The sequence below is a fragment of the Cyrtonyx montezumae genome, unplaced genomic scaffold (genome assembly GCF_038088225.1).
Source record: "Cyrtonyx montezumae isolate F1298 unplaced genomic scaffold, pur_monq_1.0 scaffold_2, whole genome shotgun sequence".
NCBI classification, from domain to species: Eukaryota; Metazoa; Chordata; class Aves; order Galliformes; family Odontophoridae; genus Cyrtonyx; species Cyrtonyx montezumae.
In genome coordinates, this window is record NW_027071936.1 from 31,262,777 (window position 1) to 31,286,634 (window position 23,858).

Genomic DNA, 23,858 nt, shown 5'->3' on the forward strand with positions numbered 1-23,858 from the left:
CATTGAACACAGCCTGGCAAAGGGTGCAGATGCAACACAAAAACTGTGTGGCACAATAGCTCCCCAAACCCTCATGCAGGGAATAGAGGAACAAATAAAATGTGCATCTCCAGAATAGCATTTTTTGTACATGAAACAATGCTCCTACCTCATCAGCATCCATGGCTGTCAGCTGCATTATCTTAGATCCATCTCCTATATTCTCTTCCACAGTCAGATCAAGCATATCTGTGGGGAACACTGGAGGGTTGTCATTGATATCTTGAAGTGTTATTTCCACCTATAAAGAAAGGAATCAGAAAAAGTTGTGTGAGCACTGTGAGTTAGACACTGATTAGACCTGAATGTTACAAATCACATAATTTTGAAAGAAATCAGGTAAATTGTGCCTAATTGTGTAAATTAGAACACTGCCAAATAACAGTGACAACAGGAACGACCCCTCCAGATATTAAAATTCCACACTGTTATAAAATACTTATAGGAAAGCTTCTAACATAAATAAAGATAATTTAACTTGTTGATAGCAACTGATTTTAAATGGCCCTAGCCTAGTTTATATTGGAAAAGATCCACTGATAGACTGTCATTGTAATCCCCAAAGTCAGCCCCTGGAGGACAGCTGCCAAGTCCTGGGGCAGGGGATCATTCAACCATTAAATACTGCTTGACATAAAGATGAGGTGGTGTAAAATCCTCTCTGAAATGTTTATGTATTGGCAACTCTCAGTTTTGAGGGACAAAAAAAAAAAACAAAACACCCTTGCACTTTATATTAAAAAATATATTTAAAAAAATTCTGTTTTTTTCACAAAGCTCTCCTCTGATTGCAAACAAATGTTACTTAAGGAGCAGCCACTACCATCTATTCTTCTCACCTATGCATACCTAAACAAATATTTTTTTCACCTGCTGAATGCATATGTCTTCCCAAGTAATAAGGATAGTTTATGTAAGACTGTGCATTATTTCACAGAATCACATAGAATCACAGTATCGTAGAGGTTAGAAGGGACCTCTGGATTTTTACAGTTTAGTCACCTGCCATAATGTTTCTGCACCCTTTTCATACAGACCAATAACTGCCAAGCCATGCTGACTTAATGACTGGGGCAACCCCAAATATAACTTTCTTAACGATAGAAGCGTAATTATCTCTAGAACAACTGAGGTACCCAGGCTTGCTTGCTGTATCTTTCCCCAAACTTTCAATGGCTGCATCCCATATACATCAGTCATCTCATGTAAGTATATTGCTCTGTTGTGCTATTTTTGCTTGGTTGGTTTTTTAACATTTGTGTTTGGTATTTATGCCCACAGTAGGTTACTCTCACTGCCAGAAATTTTGCACAGCATTAAAGAGAAGTGACACATCTTTAAAAACAGAGTATAAATTACATTAACATTAGGGAGATCTGCAGAAACTGCAGACAAAACACTGTGCCTATAGGTCTTCAATGGCCTTTTACAGGAGGCCATTATTTATACCACATATCATTTCTTTGATCATTCACAAAAGGTAAACAAAAAGCCTCGTGGACTGAGACAAAGTAACCCAGATATTTTGTTATCAAATTTCAATCTACGACAATAGAAGTACCAGAAGTACTGATCACAGCATTGCAAGCAATGGTTCTAACAACCAAATAACCAGGCAAACTCTCAGAGGATAACCCAGCCCATGTTGGTTTTCATGGTGACTGCTGCATCTGGGTGACAATTAATCATGGAGAGGGGAGAAACCCAGAAGTGACAGATGAAGGATTTTGTCACCTGCCAAATAGGTCCTGCACCTGAACTACCACGGCAAAACACACTCCTCTGGTGAAAAGTATTGCATGTCATCAGGTACAGTTTCAAGCTAAAGCAGCTGCCCAGCTCTGCAATTTATTTATTAATAACATGTATGTCATGTACAGCTTCAACATTTCAGCTACTAGTGACATTTCACCACCAGAAACCTTTTTTTTTTTTTTTTTTTTTTTCTTTAAAGAAAGATTGTCCCTTGTAAAAATCATATGAAAAAGATAGGAAAACTTCTGGGGTGTGGGGTTAGGAGCTCTGTGTTGCCTACAGCTTGCATAATGTAAAATAGTAAGAATCCAAGAATACATATGGATAGGGTTCGTGACACAAATAAATTACAAAGCTGACTTCTGGAAGACTGAAAAATAGAGGCAAAAATGATATATTTCATAGAAGTATGTTTATCCTCAAAAATCAGTTTTCATGAAAACAAAGACATTCTATTTCATACTGAATGTGTGCTTTACATTTTGGAGAAGAAATTTTCAAACAAGGAGAGAAATTTTTAGAAAGATACCTAAATATTTCTGAAGAGTCTTTACACTGTGATTACTGTTAATCCACAGAACTTAGCTAATGTATATGATGTCATAATTCACTGTTGGTTAGGTCTCATTAGCAGCCCTGTGCAATATGCCCATTTACAAAAATTTCACCTACTACTTAAGTGTTTTAGAAATTAATTTCTCTTTGAAATTATTTCAGAAGTCAAGACCCCAGGTTGAAGCTCATAAGAAAGTCACGACCACAAAGTCTCTCAGTGCCATAGGGTACCGGAAAGATTCAACATGTTTTATCACATCTTTACTGAGAAGAAAAAAGAATTCACAATCTGTCATTAAACATCTAAGCCATTTCTCTCTGCAGCCAAATGCCTCCTCTTTCTAGTTCCACATTACATATGCATGAAGATACCAGTGTGCATCACTCAGCTCTTAAAATACATGGCTTGATAAATATCATAGGCTACCCATTAATAACTGTGTAAGTCTGCCTCAGATTTAATGAATGCAAGGCAAGAAGGTCACCTGCACCCCAGGCATTGTGTTCATAAAGCTCTATATAAGGCCTGCTGCGCTCTCATGCTCAGCCATGGCAAAACACCCTCCAGCAACAGCAGTGCGTACAAGGAAAAATATCCAGTTCAGAAGACCAAAACCTTCAAAAGCTGAAATATGCCACAGGAAGAAAGAAAGGCAACTGAAGGAATTCGTACTTCTTAGCCCCTGGAACAGGAAAAAACCCCTAGGTGGAGATGCCTGTAAGACTGCCGGAAGTGATGATTACCACTATCTCTCTCCTCTCCTTCTTCAACTCTAGCCAACATGGAGATTGTTTCTTCCTTCATGACCTCACAGCCATCAGTCAACACCCTGAGTACACAAGATAGGAACAAACTGCCACCTGAAAGCAGCCCTGGGGCTTCTCAGTGTTCTTTCCTCAGGACAGACCCTGATCAAAAACCTCCTGCAATTTCCCATCTTTCACACATCTTGGATTTCCATCTATGTCAACAGTAAACTTAATACAGAAATCAAAGCTTCTTATCTCAAATAAATAAGGATTCAAATATAATAAAATACAGCAGCAGGAAAAGGACTGCAGCTTGTTTACCCACATTTGTGCCTTTCAGTGTCTCTTACTGCTGGTTCAGGCACTGATATAGATTTTGCGCCTCGAATTTCTGCTGAAGTCATGGGAATGCTGTGACTGTTTAGTCAAATATAGAATCATAGAATCACAAAGGTTGGAAAAGACAACCAAGATCATCTTGTCTAACCATTAACCCATCCCCACTGTGTCAACTAACCATGCCCTTCAGGACACATCTCCATGTTTCTCCAACACCTCCAGGGATAGTGACTCCACCATTTCCCTGGGCAGTCTGTGCCAGTGCCCAACCAACTTTCTGAGAATAAATTTTTCTTAATACCCAATCTGAACGTCCCCTAGCACAACTTGAGGCCATTCCCTCTCATCCTATCCCTGTTCCTCAGTACAAGAGACTGACCCCTCCCCTACAACTTCCTTTCAGATAGTTGGAGAGAATTATATAGGTTGCTTATTTACTGCACATTGTAAAATAATCACAATAATTTTACATATCAACTTCTGTGCAAATTGTCTTCAAGCTTCCTGATTGGTATTGTTCCATTCAACTTGTATTAATCTAGGATGAAAAAATAAAAACATGGAATAAACCACAGAGATAACAAGAAATCAGACTGTCACAAATTTCCCTGTGTCTTAATCAAATTCCTCATTCTCTAGGCATACTAGAAATCCTTGAAACAGTGCAACATCTCTGTTTACTGCAGATGGTCAACCTATCCTCATCTGTGACACCCTAATTGCTGCATCCTGCTGCCTCGCATTTGCAAAGCAGAGGAAGTATTAATTACCTTAATCTTATTGGGATTCTTATTTGCTGCTCAAATTAGTGCTTTTGATGTTATTCTCCATAAACAAATTCAGAACAAATTATGTCTTGTGGGAGTATGAAGCAGTAAGGTTTTTGTCCATATGAGGTAAACCAGCATTTACCTTGCATACATTTTACTTGATTTGCTTATTTAAATGCAGATATAAGGAAAGTAAAAATTCAGATGAGCCTTCAGCGATAATATACATAAAGAATCAAATGAGAACCTCAATTCATAAAGCATACATTACTTAAGAGTTTAGGGCACGAACCTGAACACAATTAATTCCATATGAAATTCACTGATTTTGTTGATTTTTAAATGTGCTCTTCACTTTGAAAACAGTAAAAAATGCATTCTTTAAATAAACTGAGAGCATTTATGAAGGATCTATGTGAAAGGCGTTCTACAAGAGGAATACTGCAACATAAATTCTCCACTAAGTGCAGTTTTAGAAAAAAGTCTGGGGGCAAGGAAAAGATTATGATAGAAAACTGGAGGGTTTTTGTTAAACAAAATGAGTATCTGGGTGCTATTAAATAGAGTCTGCATTTGAAAAAAATCTGTTCTTACTGAAAATATGTCGAATTAAGAAACAGTTGCTAGATGGCCAAGTTTCATTTCTTAGAGCAAAAGAATTAATCCACTTCAAAAACATTAGTCCCCCAGATAATCACTATTGAACAGGCTAGACAAATTCCATGCTTTACATAAAAAGCTTAATATGAGAGTTTTATTCTGGAACAAGAAATTATTCTTGTGACCAAACATGCTGGGTTTATGAGCTACAAAGGTATGTAAAATAAAACATTGCACTAGAAGGCAACATGCCAAATTCTATCCGATCATAACGCCTTCTATAAACCAGTGGACTCATTTGGCCAGAATATATCCCTCTGTTTTATTGCACTTATTAACATTTGTTTTTCTTTTATTTCAAGGTGAGGAGGGTTTATAGACAGATTTTTTTTTTCTGAAGTTCTTCCATCTATCCAATGAAAATAAGGGGGAAAACGCTCTCACAGAAAATGAATTAGCTCATGTGGCAGCAGCAAGGTTCACTGGAAGCCCTGAACCACGTGCAGTCACTTGCAGCCATCCCATCCATATCCCATGCTTCATCTGAGATCTCTGGCTAGAAGGTGATGTAAGAAGAAAGGAAGTCCCAGATGTCTCACACATTCAGTACTTCTTCAAACAGTTATTTGATTAAAGATCAAACAGAGGGGAAAAGCAACAGCTTTTCTTTCGATTTGTATATTGTTGAGTCATTCTGCTTTCCTTTCTTGCAGCCACTATATTCACTGCATCTCTCAAGAGATGCCATCTAATCTAAAGACAGTATTGGCACGCGTTGCCCTGAAGACTTGTGCTTATGCTTAAGCTATTATATGACCCTTCATACTGAAAAACATAAGGAGCCTGCTTCTCTTTGATGGAGGCTGTGGTAGTGCATAAATAATTTTAGCAGAATGAAAGTGAAGGATTCTGTTCCCCAACTCCAGGCAAATATTATCATAAATAATAAATTAAAAAAAAGAAAAAAAAATCTAATTGCTAATTTATCATGTGCATGCAGTTAACACAAGAACATAGCCAACACTAGTTACTTTTCTCCTGCCTCCATCACGGCTTTTGCTCATCCGGGAAGAAATGGTTTACTAATCCTGAAAAGCACATGTAAGTGTAGATTCCTTCTTTACTGACATGAGTAATCTTATTGGCCATTCACATCACTGAAGTTATGGCTACACTAAATGTTTACAGGAACAGTGCATGTGCTTCCTCCAAACTGTAAAGACAAAGGAACAGATTAAGTATCAGTCTACTAGCAAGTAAAAATGGATTTCCAGAGAGAAAAGGATGGGAGGAAAAAAAAAAAAAAAAAGGAAGAAAACGCTGTCCTCCTAGTTAATCTCTAAAAAAAAAAAGAATAATAAAAAATTAATGGCAATGCTGAATCAGTTTTCCAGCCTTAACTAAAGGTGACAATGGGTGACTGGGGCACTTCAGACCATGCTGATGCAGAATACCTTTACATCAAGCTAGGAAAGATAAAGAAGTGGCACGTAACTCACTTCTGAGGGAACCATATTACTGCCTGGAGAGAAAAAAAATGCTGGGAAACAGAATGCCTGGAGAAGAAAAAAGTAAATACTTTTAAAATTAATTGAATAACCAATAATACCAAAGCTCAGGAAGATGGGAAACCTGAACTACAGCCCTATATATTTACAATTTCCACAATAGTATGGAAAGCTCACTTTCCAGAAAATGCCTTGGGACAAAGCTTTTACTTAGAGGATGAATGAGGCATCTGAATATTCCATTTTCTAGAAGGCAAACAATCCCAGAACATGCTAGTACAATAAAAAATCCCATTAAGCTATTGTGCTGCAGAGCAAACCCGTTAAATAAAAATATAAAGTTGTTAAGAATTCCAGTATTAATGGTGGGAACATTGAGGCTTAGGAAAAAATGTGAAAACTCTAAAGAGGCAATGCTGGAAAAAAGACAAGTTGAAATGTCCAGGGGGCAGCAGCAGCTACTTGATCACTGAGTTTTGGGGTAGCATATTTGAAAATAAAACAAAAACAAAAGAATGCAATGAATACAAAGGGAACTGCTTCTAGTACGCCATTCTAGGTGACAGGGACAAGTGCTTAGGCAATAAATGGATGTACCACGCCATGCACTTGGGATCTATCCACAGAAGGAGATCGAGATGCAAGGCTGGTTCTAGATGTTAAAGCCCAAAGGTTGTTTTTTAAAGAGTAGCTAAAGGAAAGAGGGAATGTGAAAGCTATCACAGGCTGTGATTGCCTACTCCGATCACCCTAATTCAGACCATGGAGATCAAATGTGGACAAACCAAAAGATAACCTTTTGAGCCAAACTCTAGCAATATTTCCTCTTTCCCAGGAGTTATCATTGATTACCAACCTAAAAATTGTTTGGAAATGTAGGTCTCAACACATTTTATTAAAATTTCATTTTCTCCATTAAATAAATGTGCACATAAACACGATGAATAAGATTTATGCTGTAATTTCCTAGGTAATTTCAATCCATGGGCTCCAATTCCAGTATATTAACACAGCATAATTTTCCTGGAGATGAAGTCATACTGTAAAGTGCAGTTTAGTAAGGCAATTTGGTTTTTTAGAACCAACTCACTTTTATAAAGCACCAATATCTCCTAGAAAACACTAGGAGATCAGAGTGCTTGTACAACTCAGAGATTTAACCAACACCATCCGAAAAATTAGGCAGAAATCTGCTTACATTGCTATTTAAGGCTAAAACAAAGTCACATCTTTGTGCTGTCCCTAACAATAATCCACTAATCTTAATGCTGTAAAGAAAAGGTGCCATAATTTGTTTCTTCGTTCTCTATCCTTTTTAAAGGTGACCACTGGGAATTGCTCTGCCTGGAGTCTTGATTAAATGTTTCACTGCATCCAGAACACTTCATCATATAGCATAGCCAAAATCTAGTATGGCTTTCAAGTGACTCACACTTTAGCTATGAGAAGACCAGAATAAAGAACATTCTACACAAAAATGCCAAAAAGGTTGGTAATTTAATCTTGATTTTAAGTAGGTATGCAAGGTCTGTGAGAGCATGCGCTTGCCCAGGCAGACAATAAGGCATTGTCTGGGAGCACGTTACCTGCTGTGGTTACAGCTAGTCCTTCCTCCGAGCCCAGAGGATACAACCACTAAAAAGAAGCGGTACATTCCTGTGACAGAGTTACAAACACTGCTTTTAGTGGACGTGCAGCATGATTTATCTGTTCACACTAAGAGTCCAGCAGTACCTGAGCAGAGCTTTCATTAAAACCAGTGACACGAGAAACTGTGTTCATTAGCCCACGAATAAACATATGTGGCTGATAAATTGTATCCCTCCACATGCTCACGGAAACAGATGAATAAACACTAAAGCAGTACACAGAAATTAACTTCAGAAACTACTATTTGTAGCACTTAATCCTAGCGTGCATACCATAAATCACCAAGGATGACACAAATGGTATTCTGATACTCTACTTAATGAAATAAACACTGGGTCCAGGCACTCGTCCCAGCTGCTCAACAACAGCACGGGCTTCCTGCTCAGAAATCACAAAGATGCACTCTGAGATGTCCAAACATTGCCCCTCCTCCAGCCAAGCTGCCTGTGAGCTCGGGTACACCGCAAGCTCAGCCCAGGCAAAGACGTGTCATGATGTGTTAAGCAACTGGGGGCACTATGAGAGGAAGGCTCAGATATTCAACTCTAAACATCACTGTAGCTTTACTTGAGAAAGGGCAAGTTAAAGCAAACAGTTAAGGCTACGTTTCAATTATTTACTGCTCGGGTATGCTATCTGCACGCAACCATGACTGATATTATTCCTCAAGCAAAAGCTCCTACTCTTGTCAGTGCCGTGCCACGCAATGCCCCCGGCACCTGGCAGCCCAGGAAAGCTCTGTGCAAATGGTCACAAGCAAGGACAGGGCATACATAGCCCTGCTCCCAGTACCAAAACATATGCAAGGCTTGTTGAGTGTGGGCAGATAGACCGGCAGTCCCATCTGAATCTGATGGTTGAAGCGCTGGAATGGAAAAATTGTTTTTCTAAAGGCAAAGCAAGCTGTGTTGCTGCTCCCGTTTCTCCTGAAATCAATATTGTTTAAGTAATTGTTTAAGCGCTGCATAACTTACTGCTGGCCAAAAAGAGGCACAATCTCACATATAACACAGGGAATTAAGATGAGGCTATGGAATGTGATACTCAAACCTTGGATAATTTAAGAAAGCAACAGCCTGCTGATTCTAAAACACACATCAAAACACACAATCACATACATGGAAAACCGAAATAATCCAACTTCACAATAACCGAGAGATAAACATCAAAGTGGTACAAGGAAGAAAAATGATAAGGAAAGCCATGAGCACTCGTTATTTTTTTCCTCCCTTCGCCACCAAAACCATAATGAAATGCAGGCTATTTTGTCAGTACTGCTAAATGAGTAACATGTGTAGTTCAGTTAATGTTCCTACAGTTAAGCAAAAAACAAACAAACAAACAAAAAAAAAAACCCACCAAACACCAAAAACCCCCAAAAATAACCCTCTAAGGAAAAAAAACCCTTTAAAAAAGAGGCTGACTGTTCAAAAAAAGTTATTCTGAGCCATGTTTCAGTAGGTCCAACTGACATACTAGGACCTCCCCCATATCTGCCCAGAAATGGCAGCATGGTGGAACCAACACATGGCTGCGCTGGCACTAAGGATTTTAAGTGTGTGTGTGTATATCTGTATGGACAGATGTATACACACACAACAAGCACATCTGGTGAACTGAGACTCCTTGAGTGCACAGGGCACAACCTGCAGTCTGCTCACTGTGGAACAACCCTTCCCTGTGGATCACTGTGAGAGTAGCACGTGCGCCAGAAAGACAGGTTTGCTCCAAAAACATATCAAGAGCTGCAATTGCTTCAAAGGCACTGTGACATTGGGGAGAGCTGGCAAAACTGAGCTTTCCTTCCCTCCTGCACCCATTCTTTCACTGCCTACCTACGGATGCTGGGACACATGAATACGTGGTCCAGTGTCATCTCCCCAGGCAAAGTGGTGATTTTCTTGTGGAGTCATTAATTCTTCTGCATCTAGCACTACCTCTAGTTACAAAACCCATTCCAAATACCTGCCAAAATAATACAAACATTTGGCAAACACTTTCTAGTGAGGTTTTTCTTATTATTTTTTTCTTGGTTAAGTACTTAAAACACTATACATTTGGGAACCATTCAGTTTATAACTTTGCATTTAATTAAATGAGTTCTGCTGCCATTTAATAATAAATGGATTGCATTGGTAAGAACATTTCAGTGTATGCCAGGAAAAAAAAAAAAGCAAAGAAAATAAGCATAAAGATAGAAAAAGCAAGCATTAGCAATTCAATGGTGTGAATATCACACTTCTAAATTAAATAAATCAGCTAATTAAACTTACAGGTGTGCTATTTAATAATTATGAGACACATTCAATTGTCAGGACAATAGGTTAAATTCACATTTCTGCCTGCCTGGAGGCACAGTACAAACAGCATTGCTATAGTCACTTAAGAAACCATAGATTGGTGCTTTTTAAAAACAAAAATTACTGTTCTTAGAGTAGAGGGGGATTCAAGCTATAGAGCCTAATGCTGCTGCCCTGTAGTTACTAGAGTTTAATAGTGGCACTTCTTGGAGAAGTCAATACAAAACTTATACAAGTCGAATTGATTTTGGTTAAAAGTGTAGAAGCCCAGAATTTTTTCACTCACAGAATCATCAGGCTGCTAACAAGCCACTGCTGGGCTAGAAACTCCAAATAAGTAGGTTGCTCTAAAAGTAATGCTTCCTATTTATTCCCATGGAAACTACAACACACACAAAAAACACAACACTATTTGATAGAGCAAATTCTTGTCTACCAACCATTATTTTTCAGTATAGTCAAATATTACCGTTAGCTTAGCACTTTTGCCGGCAATGCATAACAGCCTGCATGTAACACTCATACAAATCTGCAGAGCCATCTGGAACATGGCTTGACCAAGCCATGACCAAGATCTGAGAAGAAGCCAAACGAACCTGGTCAGTATGTCTCCTGAAATGCTTACAAGACCCCTCTGACTTATATTCAAATAAAACCTGGGCACTTTTGAAAAGAAAAAAAAATACACAGATACACGTTGCTTATATTTATAGTGGTAATTATACTCTGGAACATTCTGGTGGCAGTTATTAGTCCTGGGAAGGTTAAAACAGATTAAATTTAGATTCTTACACCTTTATCCTTAACTCTCAAGGAAATTTGCCAAGGAGAGAGACAAAAGCATGAGCCTGATCAGATTATGAGAAGTTTAGAAATGTGTTTTTTATTTGTGAGACCAAGACAACAGTCTCCAACCATCCGTGATTGGGAGCTTTACAATGGCTATGACAGCAGGCAAACCACAGCTGGCTGGCTGCTCCAACATGGAACACATGCACTCAACCAGGGTCCCCTGGATGCTTTTTGTGCAGCATAACAGGGCCACGTCCCCCAAGTAACCAAAGGCAATGGGATCCTAACACCACTGTGAGGTCAGACTGCTGAAAAGAGATGGGAAAGGACCATCTCCTCTCCCAAAATGCACTTGTGTGGGAGGACTACTTTAGAAGGCAAGCCCTGGATTCCACTGCCATTCCTTGACCACTATCCCCAAAGGTCTAACAGGTTCATTGTGAACCCTGAAAATGATAACGTTAGCTCTGTGGGGCTGCACATTTGGGGAAATTAGCTTTAGAGCAGCAGGTCCTTGTTTTACTTCTCTTTACAGATCTGCATCTTAAAAACAAAGTTATGCTGCTTTCCCTGGCTGACCTCATCAGAATTGAGTGAAACAGCCAAGAACTTCAATCTTTTGGACACATCAGCCCGCCTTACTTTTCTCCCAAATATCAGTATCTTTGTTTAAACAGCTGTATCTTCATGTAGATCTTGTCCTGGTTATCTTTTTAGTCAATCATAACATCTATTTCAATTCAAGAAAGTCCTTGCTAACAGTAAACTGTTGGAGTGCATATTAGTGCAACTTACATACTTGCACAAAAAGTAGAAGTCCCATATGCCTCAGCTTCATTTTTCTATCCAATAATTATCTCTTCTAAAAAATTTGCTGATTCTAGTGTGAGGTTTCGTGATAAGATCTTTTTTGAATAAAGACAACTGTTTTTCTCTAGCAAACTGAGAATGTTCAAAGTTACCTATAACTTCATGCTCTCATCTGCAGAAAAGTTACAGGAAGCTAAGCAACACCACTTTTGGCCTGGAAATGTGGAAAGGAGGCTGAAATTTTGTTTATAAATTTTTCAGTTCAATTACAAATTTTGTTTTCCACTCCCCTCTTTTGATTTTTCTTTTCTTTTCTTTGGATTTAATATAGAAAATCAAGCATTAAGAAGCAATTTCAATAATTCTATATATGATCTCACACACTGAAGAAAAATAATGTGTAAAAAACCAGACATTCACAGAAATATCTAGAATAGATGGAAAGTATGTTTGTATCTCATTCTTAGTCACCTTAACAAAGAATATGAAGCGTTTGTTTTGCCCAAGTATAAATTCAGAGATAGACTTTTATTGGTTTCTGTAGATCTGTTACATCTTTTCTTAATGTAAAAACAAAATTAACCTATAAAGTTACACTCTGTGGCTTCCAGAGCCAAATCTGTGAACTTTTAATAGTCCACATTCTATCCCAATATTGAAGCGCTGCATTACCTCTAGTTCCAAAGAATTCACACCTCTTATTGACTTCAACATATTCAAAGGCAATACCTTGCAGGAAGAACAAAGAAAGACTGTAGACATATATATATATAAGCATATCTAAATATATATATATTAAATACCTATATAAATAAAACAGAAGAACAGAGTAAACTTATTCAAGAATTTCTGTGGTCAATTCCCTTCACAAAGGGTTGACAGACATGTTTCTCTCTTTCCTAGCTTTAGCACTGAACAGTTCTATGCTGCTTGGGTGGAGAGGACATAGGTTAAACCACGAAGGTCCATGGTGCCCTGCAGCCCTCCTCTGGAACACTCCATGATTGACCTGAAAACACTTCACAGTCACTTGCTGCCAAAGGACATTAGAAGAATGTGGTTTTGTGGCCTAGCCCTAAGTAAGCCCTGGTTACTAAGTCAGAAATATCACCAGCACTTGAAAATTACACAACACACAGCTGCTAGCAACGCAAGTCACTACAGACAAAGAATGACCAAATCAAAGCTTCCCTTCAATCAAAGCAGAACAAACTTTGAGGTTTGATAATCGCAGTGAACTTTAAAGAAGAAAAAAAAAAGAAAGAAAGAAAGAAAAGAAAAAAAGGAAAAGAAGAAGAAAGAGATATTCTGGTATTTCTGCATATCTTAATTTTAGTGTGGCAGGAAGCAGAAATGCCACAAAAGAACTGTTCTCATGGTATTTCAGGCACAAGTCTAACCAAAGAGTCCTTACGTGCTCAGGTTTCAGTCGGATATCCCAACTATAGCAACTCAGCTATTTCTTGCATTACAGCGCTTGGGTTTTTCAATGATTATTTTGATCATGCCAAATCCTTGATCCTTTGAAAGTTCCCCATCACTGGTTGTTACTATAAGCCTCTGGATTCTTAAAAATGTACGGGAAGTGCACAGAATCAGCAATTCAATACTTAGGGTACCGTAAGTTCTCCAATATATTGAGAAAGGAATAAAAATTCAGAATGAATGTTCAAATGTAACTGTAAAAAACAGTCAAACTATTCATGGCATTTAAGCATCCTTATGAATACATGATTAAAGGACAATTATTTATGTGAATGACTGAATTATAGTTAATTTATTTGCCTTTATCTTTTTTTTTTTGCTTTGCTGTTACTCATGAGAGTATGCCACATTTTCAGTAGGGTGTTTATGCTGTGGCATGCTGTAATTTTTAAGAAATGCATGTATTTTTTAAGTGATCTTGTATATTAAACTGCAGCAGAATCAGTCTTGCTGGTTTTTAACTGAAACAAGAAGTTCTATGCTCTGGATGTACAAACTTGCCCACTAGACATATGGAACAGATTAGAGAATGATCATTCATTGTATTTCCACAATTGGAGCATTTCAATAGTTTCACAAACAATCAAGAAAAAAAAAAAGTATTTTGAGAACAAAAATTGAATGGCTTACAGTTAAATGATTGCATTATATTAAAGGGTAGGAGAACAAAGATAGCACAGCCAAAATTACATAGGTTGCTCTGAAAGTAACGTCTTCTATTTATTTCCAAGGAAACTACAACAAAGAGCACAATAACACTATTTGATAGAGCAAGTTCTCAGCTACCAACCATTATTCTGAAACACAGTCATCCTCATTAACAATGCATTTTCACCAGCAATGAACAAGAGCCTTCATGCTGTGTTCGTAAAAATCTACATGGTCATCCAGATCGTGGTTTGCTTTTTATGTCACTGTCACCACTTCTGACACACACCACCCAGCACCTCAATGTACTCAACATTCACTGGTTGGTCTCCAGAAGCATTCACAGGCTTTTGTGAATGCCATTGACTGTCATTTTTTCTGCATGGAGGAATTCAATTGCACACCTTTGCTTCAAATGCACTTCCATGTCAGATGCCATTCTGTCAGACTGACCTTCTGCTGCCATTTGTTGCATGGCAACAACTTATAATGGAATATGGTTGTAGGTGTAGGGAACCTGCTTTGGCAGGGGGGTTGGACTCGATGATCTCTTGAGGTCCCTTCCAATCCCTATGATTCTATGATTGGGAAGATTCAACTTCAGCTGCCATATCACTAACATCTGCCTCTGACAAGATGAGCCAACATAATAAAACAGGAGGCAGTACTTTCAGAGCAGCCCTCATAATTTATGAGACCAGACAAAGTCATATATCAACTCCTAGTATGAAAATTACAACAAACCTAGGCATCATAGAGAGCTCTAGCAAATAATGCTGCATCTCTCCATCTTTTTGTACTCTATTCCTGATTACCATAAATTCCAAATCTCAGTCTAGTTTAATCTGCGTGATATTATCTTTTTTCGATATAGCAGAGAAGAATACTAGAGGAAAATTTTTATATAAAAAATATTTGGTTTTCAAGTGTAATAATCATTAAAGAGCCCCAAGAAAGTAATCAATCACTGGAAAGAAGGAAATTGAGGCAGGTAAATAGTTCTGAATAATTTCACAATGGCAGCAACTCAAAGCCTCTGCCAGCTCAGTGGTGACAATAAAATTATCAGTGTAACTTCATACTGAACATTTGGTGACAGGGCAACTGGGAAATTACCATGCATCAATGACATTGTAGTGTATTTTATAGGTGTTTTTTTTCTCTGATTACAAGAAATTTCATGGGAAATAGATATGAGGATGCTCTGCTACAAAATACTCAATAGATGAAAGTATTAACATATAACTAGAAACATACTGTTTGAAAAAAAAACAATATTGGCATTCATAAACAAAGAATAACATCAATTTTTGAACAAGCTCCATCCATGATGCCCAGGACCAAATTACAGAAGGGAAGCAGAAGCTCCCTTTGGACATGCCATGAAGAGAGTGAGCAGGTTACAAGGTGAGCATGGCTGCAGGATGCTCATTGCCACACAAGGGGCACTGCTCTGATGGGAGCACCCAGAGTGTGGGGCTGGCCTGGGAGTCAGCTGCCCACCGGAACACTGTACACAGTATAGAATGTACTGCAAACCTCTCCATCTCCTATTTAGAAAAAAATAAACCACTTTATGTATATGTAATCCGATTTCTTCTTAACTCCTATAATGAGGCTCTTAGTAGCAATTTAGCTGGCAAATCCCATTCCATCATTGATAACAAAAGCCACATCCATTAGCCCTCCTCATATCACTCAGCATTCAGAAAAGGAGAAAAATGCAATGATGATTGATTAGAAGCCCCTAGATTGCTTTTTAATTTTTTTATATGAAATAAAATCATTCTCCATGCTTCTTTCTTAGATGTTGGCATGGGAATTAATTAGTTTAATTCAAAGGCCGGATGTCATGGTCATTTGTGTCAGTGCAAACCTTTGCTATTGATGATGAAGGAAACTAAAAGACCATCAGCAGAGGTTGGAAGCAGACAGGTTGAAATTAACTGGTTAAAGCAGTTCCTTACGAGCCTCTGGAAAGAGCTGTAGATACAGTGACACACTTAAGCACAATATTTAACTCCTACTCCCTTACTTTCCCAAGTTTTACTGCACTCTAACCAGAATGGATACAGCTGACTGCATCTGGACAGCAGTAACACCTGATGTAGTGTAGTTATGACCTTCAGTCATAAATATAATAACTTAAGATACTACATAAAATGAAAAAAAAATAAAAGCTTGATTTTTCAGAGTACATGAATGCTTTAGAGATTAGATAAGTCAACACAGTAGTGGTTCTAAACATATTAATACTGAAAATACTAAAAAGGCTGGTGAGATGAAGTGTATCTCTATTTTGGAATCCTAAGGTATATCATCAAAAGAATACTTAGGACAATTTGAGAAACTAGTTTGCAAACTGCAGCAGAAAGATGAGAAAATAATCATTACTATTTAATAAGCAACTTTAAACTTTAGATCTATAAATCTTCAATGAAAATGTACTGCTACAGGCTCAAAGTTTATTTGTCTATTGCTACACTGATGACCAACACAGTGAAGTAATCTTACAGTTCTCCTTTTCCTCAAACACATATAAAACTGTTCACATTTTGTCACAATTTCCTATTTATAGAAAAATATTTTTACATACTATTAAACCTTTTGTCATTTATTAAGTAAATACGAATCATACAGGCATGCATAATCTCAGAATAGATTAAATTTTTTGCAGTTTTTCAATGATTTTTTCCAGTTTTTGTATAGACAAATGTAATTTGAAATAAATGGAAATAAGGCAAGAAATCAACGAGAACTAGCTCAGTTGAGGCACTAACAACTGTATTTGTGCTCTCCTGAACAACATCCTACATCTCATCAGATCCCATCACCAACTGAATAATAGCCATTGGCTTAAATTAGTATAGAATTATAGGTTTGTTTGAGTTGGAAGGGATCCTTAAAGGCCATCTAGTCCAACTCCCCTGCAATGAACAGGGATACCTACAGCTGTGTGAGGTGCTCAGAGTCCCATCCAGTCTGACCTTGAATGCCTCCAAAGATTGGGCATGCACCACCTCTCTGAGCAACCTGTTCCAGGGCTTCGTTATCCTTACTGTAAAAAATTTATTCCTTATATTCAATCTAAATCTCCCATCTTTTAGTTTGAAACCATTCCCCCTTGCCCTTGTCCTGTCAAAAGAGGCTCCGCTAGAGTCTGCCCCCTTCTACCTTACAGTCCCCCTGAAAGGCCACTGTCAGGTCTTCCTGGAGCCTTCTCTCCTCCAGACTGAGTCAGCCCCAGCTCTCTCAGCCTGGTAGGAGTTGTGTTCCATCCCTGGGATCATTCTTGTGGCCCTCCTGTGGACGTACCCTATCTGAAGAATTCTTTTGTATAGCAAACATTAAACCCATTAATACCATTACTTTTACTCACTGTCACTATGTTATGGAACAAAAACAAAGTGAAGATAATAAATGTTCCTGCTAATTCCTCCTGAATTCAGCATTCAGTGAGTCATAGCCACTGGTGTATAACACAGTCTATCTTGCAAGCCTAGCTAGCAAAATCAGGTGAAAATTTGAATAAAATGAACTCCTCAAAGAGTACAGAATAAAGTGAAGTATATCCTGCCTTTCATTTTTTCTTAGATTCATAGGTTCATAGATACATTAGGTTGGAAAGGACCTACAAGATCATCTAGTCCAACCATCCTCCTAACACCATCCCTACCCACTGAACTACTAAATCCAATCCCTTAGCACCTCATCTAAACGCTTCTTGAACAGCGCTAGGGATGGTGCCTCAACCACCTCCCTAGGCAGGCCATTCCAGTGCCTGGCCACTCTTTCAGAGAAAAAATGTTTCCTCAGGTCTAATCTAAATCCTCCCCAGCACAACTTGTGGCCATTCCCTCTCGTCCTGTCATTAATTCTTGAACATCCAAATGACATTTAAAACCATAAATTCTGAATTACAGAGATATCAATAATAACAAGAGCTTTGAAATCATTAGAGTGGAAGTAAAAGGATTAGTTCTGCCTAGCAAGATGTAATATGAAATCGTTACACAGTTAGTGTTTAATTTGCTTTCTTTACAGATAAAATTCAAATAAATCTAAAGTTTAAAAGAATTTCCATGATACTGAATTAAAATGCGTTTGATTTTTATGGCAAGTTATGGAATAATAAATTCAAATGAACAAAGTATATCCCACCATTATTTTGCAATCTGCTAACACTGAAAAAGCCTCATTTTTCTTTAATAGCTGAATAAATGAATATTAAATTGTGAGGCGATTTATAGTGCTGGTGTGATAAAGAGCAAAACTGATGACTGACTGAAATCTGGCATTAACTTCAAAGGAACTAAACTGTTTCGTAAGTACATGCGTGCATTCAGACTGCAGAGAATATACTGGCTACTGACAATGAAGCCAAGAAATGCTGCTCTCTTCCTACAGTACTGCAGATAAAATTTTATCTATTACATTCGGTAGCATGCAATAAATGCTAGTTGTCTGTTAAGCAGGCAGGAAGTGGAAGGCTTTGAAAATAGAACAAATTTTGTAAATTTGCCATATGTAGCCTGATGCTGAGCCCTCACATCACTAACACTGGGATGGACTTAATGTGCAGTTGACCAGAAATTAATTAGAATGAGATTTTATTATGCAGAAATTAAAAATAAACAGGAAATAATTTTCTGCAACAGAAGCAAATACTTAAGGGTTATTTTCTTTTTTCTTCTTTTTTTTTTTTTTTTCATTTATCTGCTGAGGGTGATATTTTTAACATTGAAAACAGATTGGTGTTGACGTCTGAGCTCACAAATATTTAATATAACACACCTTTCCCAACTTCAGATAGATTATCTTACTTTGTAGTTGCTAGTTGCCCAATCACAAAGGAGGTTTCAGCACATTATTCAAATTCCTCTCAAAAGACATCCTTACCTATGTAATGTGGGAAGCTAAGTGATGAGATGTAGCTTTCCTAGAATTGCCAAGCAACCCTGCAGAGGCTGGGCAGCTTGTGATGGCAAGATGACTTACCTTCACAACACACACAAATATTTCCAACTATGTACTAAAATACTCTGTGCTCAAACTCAAGGAAGAAATGCCCAAAAGCATCTCTCTTCCTTGGAAGAAAGTATTTATCCTGTGTTTCCTCTCCCTGCCTCAAGCCTTGGGAATTCTAGATTTCCTAGCAGACTGATTTTACCTTCTGACCATCAAGGTGGGCTGTGACTTGCTCTGAAAAAAAATCTCGGTGATGCTGCATGACTCAGCGATGTGCCCTGCTGTGTGTTGCTTGCTGACCAACATTTTAGCTCAAAATGAAAAAGACATTTCTTAAAACAATAAACAAAGGTTGGTGATATTGAGAATTATCTTTGTGGTATCTACTGTGCGTGCATTTTTTCAAACATACTTATTCCATAGGCATCATCAAAGAACACACACAACAACAATCAATCAACACAATAAAACTCCAAACTAAGAACATCATTTCACAAAAAAATCAGTGAAGTGGTATTTGATTGCATTATTAAATGAAACCCTTTCTGGCGCATTATATATATATAGGTCTATAAAACACAAATACTTCAGGAATAGGTTTTCTATAGCATTCATTAACATGAGACAGACTAGCAAACTAGGCAGTCTAGTAGCTCTAGATAGTTCTAGAAGTCTAGACAGAACTGCAACTTTTCTTCTTGTCATTAATTTTGACAGATTTGAGGGGTTTGCGATTCTGTACAAACAAGCTTAGATTAATTCTTTTAGTTGTCCAGTGCCATAAGCTCACTTTAATGAGCTAGCATGCATTGGCATGCAATGAAAATTTGCATGGGAAGTTTCTGTTATGCCAGCCTCCTCCATCACTGAAACCAACATGCAACTTGCCAATATACTAGGTTCACAAGTTGCTTTCAATCACACAAATGTTCAGTGTTATGCATTTTCTAGCCTATTTTATATACTGAAAATTACAAATGGGAGTGAACTGAGAAGAACCAGCCACCTACAACATGTACAAGTATGCTTTTACATTCAGAGTCCCAACATGAGCCAGTCTCTGCTTCATCCAGTGGCACCCTGGAGACTTAGGACTGGAATCTATGGGCAGTTCAACTTCACAGGAAAAGATGCATGTTTAGTCTACTCTTTCATCTGGGAATTCTGTTTTTAGTACTGGATGACCACTTTCCTGCTTATTAAAAAAGATGAACTCCAGAAGTAAACAGGCATCAGACCACAAGAAATTCAGTCCGGGCCTGAACTTTGCAGAACACTCATTCTCAAGAGTCATTCGATAAATTGACCATTTTATATACATGTCAAGAAATAAAGACCTACTTTGCACCCAAAAAGGAAACTTTAGCTTTCTTCTCCAATTTATGAAGACGACTTGCTGAGAAAGAGAGCAGCAGCAGGTTTTTGCAAATGAAAAGATGCATAATATGCCCTGTTACTGGTATATTTGCACCAAGGGTTATTTATTAGAGGAAATATTTAGCTACTGCTGCTAACTTTGAAAGAAAACAAATTCAAGACCCAGAAATAAGTCATGTAGAAATATATCTGATCATATTCAGTTAAATGAAGTAAGAAAAACTACACAAACTATGGCTATAAAGGCCTTTTTTGCTCTATTCATTTCAAGGAAAAAAGGCAGAAAAAGGGAAAATGTGCATCTACTGAGCTAATGAGAATCTGAAGAATCTTGGATGCCTTGGCTGAGTCAGAAAAAAACAAACAACCATATACAAACAATATATGAATGCAATAAAACAAACAGTAAATCTAGTTTATGCCAAAATAGTTCTCAAAATGTCCAATTACTGCTGGATAAATGTAGAAAAGATCAGGAGCAAACCTATCTCACTAACTAATCACCAAAATAGTCATGTTTACAGGCAGTGGAGTTTATGTACAATTACTTCTGCCTGAGTTTTTTCTCCTTGCTTTTGGTTACTACTGGTGACACTATTCTTACAGATTTTTTTTTTCTGTAGTAATTTCAAACCACAGCAAATGGGTTTCTGTATGTATACAAGTGAAGTCACAACATCTCTGTGAGTACTCTGGATGTATGGCTGAAAAAGGGTCACAAAAGCACAGGGAATCTTTGCATTTCTTTGTGCTGGATACTGAAGTTGTACTTGGACTAGAGGGTGGCCCTGAGCTGTCTTCTTTTGCAGATGGCACAGTCGCAGAGCTGTTTTTCCCCTGCTGACCTTGTCCAGGCCAAAAAAGCCTAGCTGCAAGAAAATGACTCCTTCATGAGCTATGCAGTGTAGGTCTGGCCCACAACAAAGTGAATGTTTTCCTCAAAATCTATAGACTTCAGAGAACACTATCTTTCATGTAGAGCCATGGCAATGCCACAGAATTGATGCACTTGATAATTACACCATATGTTGGTTTTAAAAGTTTTCTCATCCTGGTCCTTAACCATCACAAAGAGAAAAGCAAGCAAAGAACAAAAATGAGAAAAGCAAAATAAGACTTCCTATGGGACTGCACGACTCCACAAGCCAAGCATCACACAGAACAGTATCCTCTGTGGTGAGTGGCCAGTCAGAGTGGACCACATAGTCCCTGCTCTTCTTGTCCAGTTTGCTGAAGGTTCTGCTGATCAAACACCCATTTGAGTAGCACTTTAAAGAGCCAGAAATCTTACATATCTCCACAAGTAGACCATGAGGGATGCACAGCCAGGGCCTGAAAGCCCTATTGTCATCTCCAGTAGATCCATAGCTGCTGCCCCAATACCTCCTCAGACTGATGAACGTGTACTTGTCATGAAAAAGAATGCAAACAGTAATTTGAAATTAATTTTCTATGGGCAAGCCCCGACCTTGGAAAAATTCAAGGTGAGGCTGGAAGGCCTCTGAGCACTTGATGTAGCTGTAGGTGTCCCTGTTCACTGCAGGAGAGTTGGATCAGATGGCCTTTAAGAGTCCCTTCCAACCCAAATAATTTTATGATTCTGTGATAAAATGACCAAAGACTAAGATTAGCATTAGGAAGTCACATATAAAACATATTATCATAATTTGTGAATTCTTAATGATTTTTTTTTCATGTAAATACATTTCTGAGCTAATGAAATCAGCAGAGAAAGCATAACAAATTCTGCCCTAATTTTTATACAGTGCAGTAATTGACCTCACTGGTACTGCATAATTAAACCTTCGATGCCATACACACTTCATACCATAGCAGCTTATCAAATTGTATATTTTATGTACAAAGACAACTCAGATCCTTTGATTTGTTGATCTGTTTGCATGTGCATCTTATTAAGAGCAACTCTGCAAACACCACAAATTCGAAAACCACTTTGACAAATAATATTATCAAACAACAGAGAAACAGAGTAGCACTTCAATATTTATTCCAAACTTCAGCTTATTTCCTGATATTGAAATCATAATTAAATTACACCAAAATTCCTTCTGGCCTAAATCTTACTGCCTTCAATAGCTGTGCCATACAGCGGCCATTATGTTACTAATCTGCTCAAAACAGATAACAGCAACTGTGTAACAACATACGGCCAACAGAAGAGATTTATTTTACTGTTACCACGCGTCCCTTTGAATTGACTAACTCTGTACAATAGCTATGATACAATCTTGTTTCTCTAAAACATGACTGAGAAAAGGTGACTAAGAATTTCAAACAATGTATTTTTTCCTGTCTGCATAAAACCCTATTTGAACAACTTATGCACCACAGCAACAAAATTTGTGTGCATCTTTTGATGTTGTGCCAGATAATGCTTGCCAAGTGCCAAATGCTCCAGTAACCCAGATAACTTTTGCAGGGCTGATGCACAAGAGAAAAGCATGTTGTTACTGCGCTGGCTAACAGATACAGCCTTAAAATCCAGCTGGTTCAGGAAAGCACTTCAGAGAAACCTCACTGCAGACGCTGTTGAAAAATACTTGCACTTACAAGGCATAATTGTATTTTGTTTATTTGTTTGCTTTAAAGGATAACAGGAAGAAAAAAAAAGGAGAAGAAAGGGGGAAGGAGAAGAGAAAAAAATAAGGAAAAAGAAAACAAATCAATCCCTAACAACTAAACAATACAATTATTAAAATAAGAACATATGAGTACACCTGTGACTCTGAGATTATGGGACCTTCGCACACTGCACTTGTGTGACCCTCATCAGCAATAACCTTAAAAAACAGAGATCATCTAACAACTTGTTCAAGTCAAGCAAAAAAAAGAAAAGAAAAACTACTAAGCTTCTGTGATGGGTATGAATCCACTGAGCAAGCTAAGCCATCAATCCAGTGTACAAAAGTTCAATTTAAAAAAGATTTGGGTCATAAAACTGGACTTTATGTTTTAAAATACAAAAAGATTTGTGCGCAACAAGTATGGCCACTTTCCAAGAACTTGTTAACAAAAGAAAATCTTCATTGGAGAGCTTCATAATAAAGATTAATTGGCTGGTCATGCTGTTTTACAAAGACCTTAATAAAAATGCTCAATTAGATAGAAAGTCTGCTCAAAACAAGAAGTTAATGCTCAGGTAAAGAAAAGCTCCAGGCTTTAAACCTAACACAGTTGATAGCACTAGCCCTCCCCTAATATTTTAGGAAAGAAGTGTACTGTAGGTGTAAAAGTGACCCTCGGTTGACAGCAAACCTTGGTTAGCAACAGGGAGATGTCATCTGGAGGGATGGATAACACCTGAGCCATTTCAATGGGAATTCCGAAAAAGGACAAGCCTCGAAGCCAAAAGCTATAGAAAGTCCCCAGAGCCTACATAATGTCTCAGCAAGACCACACCAAACACAGTGTAAAATACATTTAGTATTTAAGAGACAGTGCTTGTGTACTCCCCATTGCCAGCTTCATGCAGAGCAGTATCCTGCAAGAAC

At 37.9% G+C, this 23,858-nt stretch overlaps 1 protein-coding gene across 1 annotated transcript in view; it reads right to left on the minus strand.

Moving 5' to 3' along the window:
- FAT4 (FAT atypical cadherin 4) overlaps positions 1 to 23,858 on the minus strand; it is a 132,245-nt gene that overhangs the window by 63,918 nt on the left and 44,469 nt on the right. The window contains exon 2 of the mRNA XM_065736800.1: positions 149 to 280. Coding sequence (XP_065592872.1) covers positions 149 to 280 — 132 coding nt within the window. The remainder of the gene's footprint in view (positions 1 to 148; positions 281 to 23,858) is intronic.